The 4,299-nt window shown below is 38.9% G+C and overlaps 1 protein-coding gene across 1 annotated transcript in view; it reads right to left on the bottom strand.

Annotated features, from left to right (window-relative positions):
- Positions 1 to 4,299, bottom strand: part of slc12a2 (solute carrier family 12 member 2) — a 59,944-nt gene that overhangs the window by 19,126 nt on the left and 36,519 nt on the right. The window contains 3 exon segments of the mRNA XM_013912420.1: positions 209 to 320; positions 1,364 to 1,463; positions 2,932 to 3,087. Of these exon segments, the coding sequence (XP_013767874.1) occupies positions 209 to 320; positions 1,364 to 1,463; positions 2,932 to 3,087 (368 nt within the window).

Genomic DNA, 4,299 nt, shown 5'->3' with positions numbered 1-4,299 from the left:
ACCACCGATGCAACCAAATCCAGAGGCTCCCACAGCATATCAAAGTCTTCTTTTATATTGCCTGCTAATCAGTGCTATGTGGTTTAAACAGTTTGGTGAAGAACTGGATGAATCTAGCTAAAAACTGACTTTTAAACAGCAATTTGACAGCTAATTCATCAGTAGCAAAAAACAAAAACAAAAAACAAGCCAAATGACATCTGCTCACCGTGCGAATATGGCCGCAGATCATCATGCCTACATTCTTGGTGAAACTGTGGACCAGATCCAGAAGGGCAGGACGAGAGTTGGGATAACCAGTCATCACCAAACATTGGGGTCTGCAAAAAGACACATATGAGAGAAAACATCCACCAAGTCTGCATCTGCATCATCCTTTACCACATCTATAAAAGCAGAGAAGGGACGCCATATTTTGCCAAGTTTACAGAATTGTTTGATCTTATGCTTTATGTGTAGCCAACTTTTCATTTGACCTTCCCAGTAACCTTTAGTCTTCTTAACACACAAACACCCACACCCATATACAGTCAGACACCAGAAGCAGAGCAATGAACATCAAAGCAAATATGTTAGCATGATAGGATTATTGGACACAACACAGAGGCAAGAACAACTTCAGAGGAACAAAACAAATTCTTGAATTTTGAAGATTCATCCTTTTAAACTACTGCTTGGTTTTCTGCCATGAGAAATGTGCAGTAAATCCACAAAACAATTACTGAGCCAATTTGTTACATGTGCAAGCTTTAAGAGAATGAACACATGCACACAACATGAGGCCGCATATATAAATATACTCAAATTTCAATACATTTGAAAATTAATCATCTCCCCCTCCACAAAGTCTCTACTTTTTCCCCATATGATGGTAAATTATTTAAATTGTTTCATGAAACACTAAGGCTAAGTTATTATCATGTCTAATTTTGTTCTTCTCAGGCTGCAAAAATCCAGAGGTGAACGACTGGCTGAAGAACCACAAAGATTGTGTTGTGTGACACATGGTGCAACGTCAAAATCACTGCATGGCACTCGCAACGATGGGAGCATAAATCGAGCATAGCAGCTGAGCTAAACCTAGCACAACACGACGATAAACAATTGACAGAAGTTTAAAGAGACTTTGGGAATGAAGAAAACCCATCAACTAACATGACGTTGGGAAAAATAGATTAGAGGATAACATAACCAGATGTCCATAAGCATCCAACCGAGAGCTACCAAGCAATCGCTTTATATGTGGACCGCGCTTGAGTGTTTATCAAGCATGGTGAGTAATAATATTGTGCTTCCATAACTCAGATGCCATCTACACTTGCAGGCAAGAATGGTTCAGCTCAATCACGTTTGTGTTTGGTACCTGAAATTCTTGATGTGGTCCTCCACTCCACTAAGGTGCAGAGTGTGGGTCAGGGCCTGGTGGTAGGTCAAAGCCTGGGTTGATGAGCCCCAGTTCACATCTGGAATGGAGGACACATGCAGGCAGAAACACAGTGGAGTTAGCAAGTGTGTTTATGGGTCAGATTGCTGGACTAAAGGCTACCTGACCCATGTGGTGTTAACGTCAGTGAAAAGGCCTAGTGTATGTGTAGCTGCATGTCAAACTGAGTGTTCTCACAGGTGTGTTTAGAACTGTATATCCAGCTTTTAGTTTAAAGAGCTGCCCCACTCAGATTATGGATTCAAAACCAGAACCTTCTTGGCTGATATCCCAGAAAGTTGATTCTGTTCATCTGGATGTAGCATTTTCAGTTTGAGAAACAATTTGCCTTTCTTCTCTCCTGGATCACTTGGAGCATTCTTTAGGTACATTTAACATATATCAGCTGGGATAGTTACATTTGCTCAGGGCCTTTTTGATATTATGTTCTTCAGCTTCCCTCATGGCTGTGTCTGTAGGGATGGGGCTCAGTCTTTACTGTAGCATCTTACAATGCTGTGATTGCAGCCATTCCCCAACTTCCAACTCTTTGCATATCAATGATCACGAAACTGTCTCACTGTTAGTCAGTGCTGCTAATTTTCATCGTTGTGCAAATGTATAATAATAATTTATAGCCATTAGGGAAATCCGCAGTCAGTCAAGACCGAAGAACTCACTTGGATGAGTAGTGAAACGTTTCTCCCATTGAACACGCAACATCCAGATAAAAAGAATCAATTTTCTGGAATTTCCTTACCTGGATGATTGAGCACAAACCAAGATTCCTTGCTGAAAGGTAAAAACCACTAACCACTACACTACTTTCCACCTGATTTATGAACTTATATTATTTCTGTTTGCAAATTTCACACTAAAGGTAAACTAAAAACACCTCAACATTTTTGGAAAAAGCCAGAGATATGTACAAGTTCCATAAAAGAATGAGGTGTGCAGGGACTTTTAAATTAACCAATCAATTTAATGCAACATATTCCTTATGCAAATGAATTCAATACAATAAAATTGTATTTATACAGCACAAAATCAAAACAACATTTGCCTCAAGGTGCTTTATATTGTAAATTGAGACCTACATTAATACAAGAATACAAAAAATTACAAAATTCCTATAAGACGCCCTATCAGCAGACACTTGGCGAGAGTGGGAAAGAGAAATTCCTTTTTAAAAAGAAAAATCTTTAACAGAACATGGAGGAGAAACCATAGGCAGGTTAGGGCTAAACACCATACTGTGGATAGAACACTGCTTATTATCAAAATACTTCACAGCATGTTATCTTAAATCATGGTTAACGGTCATCTTACCTTCTCTCTAGTGTCTTGAGACAACTGTCGTTGTGAACTGGTGCTACATTAATAAAACTCAGTTTAACTAAATGACAACCAATATATTATTCTTATATCATATTGGTACTTGGTAATTATTTTACTCCATAAAAAAAGTGAGGAATTTTTGGCCAAATTTGGCGTGCTCTCCAACTCACCTGGCTTCTTGTGACTGACATAGATATACAGAGCCATAACAATGACATTTGTAAGAAGGGCAGCTGCCCAGTTGATGACAAACATCACCCCACAGCAGAGAATGGCTCCAGCAAGGGAAACCCACATGTTGTAGTATTTGAAGCTAGGTCTCCAGCCTGTAACATCGATGTAAATTAGTCACAAAATAGCAAAATACATTTAAAATGCCACACAAACAGTGCTAGTCACATATAAGGTGCAAACAAAAAGTTCCATAACTGCTCCAGCTGGGTATGAACATGGTCGTGTGCATGAAACATGACCTTTGGCAATGACAATGAAAGCTTATGTTATTCTTGTTGTGACTATTTGCATTGGTGCATTTGTAATTCATAACATGAGAGCAAAATAACCATTGTGTTGAATTCTACGAGCATTTACTTTAAAAGCAACTCAAGATTCTTCATCACTGGTAAGAAGAGTTGGGTCTAGTTATGTTAGACCCCAGAGCAGCCCTTAGTGGGTGGATCTGCAGTCAAAACCAAAGAAGGCTCATCAGGTCAAAAGCAATTCTGACATGGTGAAGGAGATCCAGATGGTACTGCTGAGCACTTCAAGTAAAGCAGTAGGACTGACTGCATCACTCACTGTATCAGGGTACAAGGTGACAAGGGCTTTTGCTTTTTATTGGAGCAGTGACAAAACTTTTTGATTTCATTTGATACAGTTTAGGTATTATGTGCAAAAATTAGAACTGAAAACTGAATTAAATTCAGTTAAGGCTGAGTAGAAATTCTTTTTCAGACACTTCAGCTGGGAACAAATTAAATAAGACCAGCAATGCAATGTGGGAGGTTAAAGAACAGGAAACGTTGAGTCAGCCTCCATTTAAAGAAGCTTATTATAAAACGGTCAATGTTGCTGTTAGAGAGGAGGGATAATGTTTCAGATGGATCTAGGCATATGTTTGGGTTAAAGAATGAGTTGACAGTCTACTAGAAGTTATACGAGACATTAGGGACCATATTCATTCATTGGACAGTACAGAAACTAGAATAGTGGGATTTTAGTGATGGAATACAGTTGGTGTGTGTTTGGTTACACAATGACAGAGTCTTTAAAAAACAGGACATAAAGGGTACATTGACAGTGTCGTTCCTGAGTCTATGAAGGGACTTTAGGAGTCCCAGAAATTAGAAAGTAATTGGCCCTGAACTGAAAGTAATGTTTGTGTTCCAAAGAGAGAAATCTATTACACCATCATACTGTTTCTGTACTCGCTAAATGAGTCATGTACCATTTAGGTCCATGTAATTTTATGACCTGCTGGAGGAATTGGAAAGAGAAAAATAATCTGTACCTGCAGTTCTGCTAAGGCTTTGGTTTGT

This window comes from Pundamilia nyererei, unplaced genomic scaffold (assembly GCF_000239375.1).
Source record: "Pundamilia nyererei isolate P.nyererei 1_Seehausen unplaced genomic scaffold, PunNye1.0 scaffold00089, whole genome shotgun sequence".
NCBI lineage: Eukaryota > Metazoa > Chordata > Actinopteri > Cichliformes > Cichlidae > Pundamilia > Pundamilia nyererei.
The sequence above is the reverse complement of the archived record's forward strand: the minus strand, read 5'-3'. Positions and strand labels throughout refer to the sequence as shown.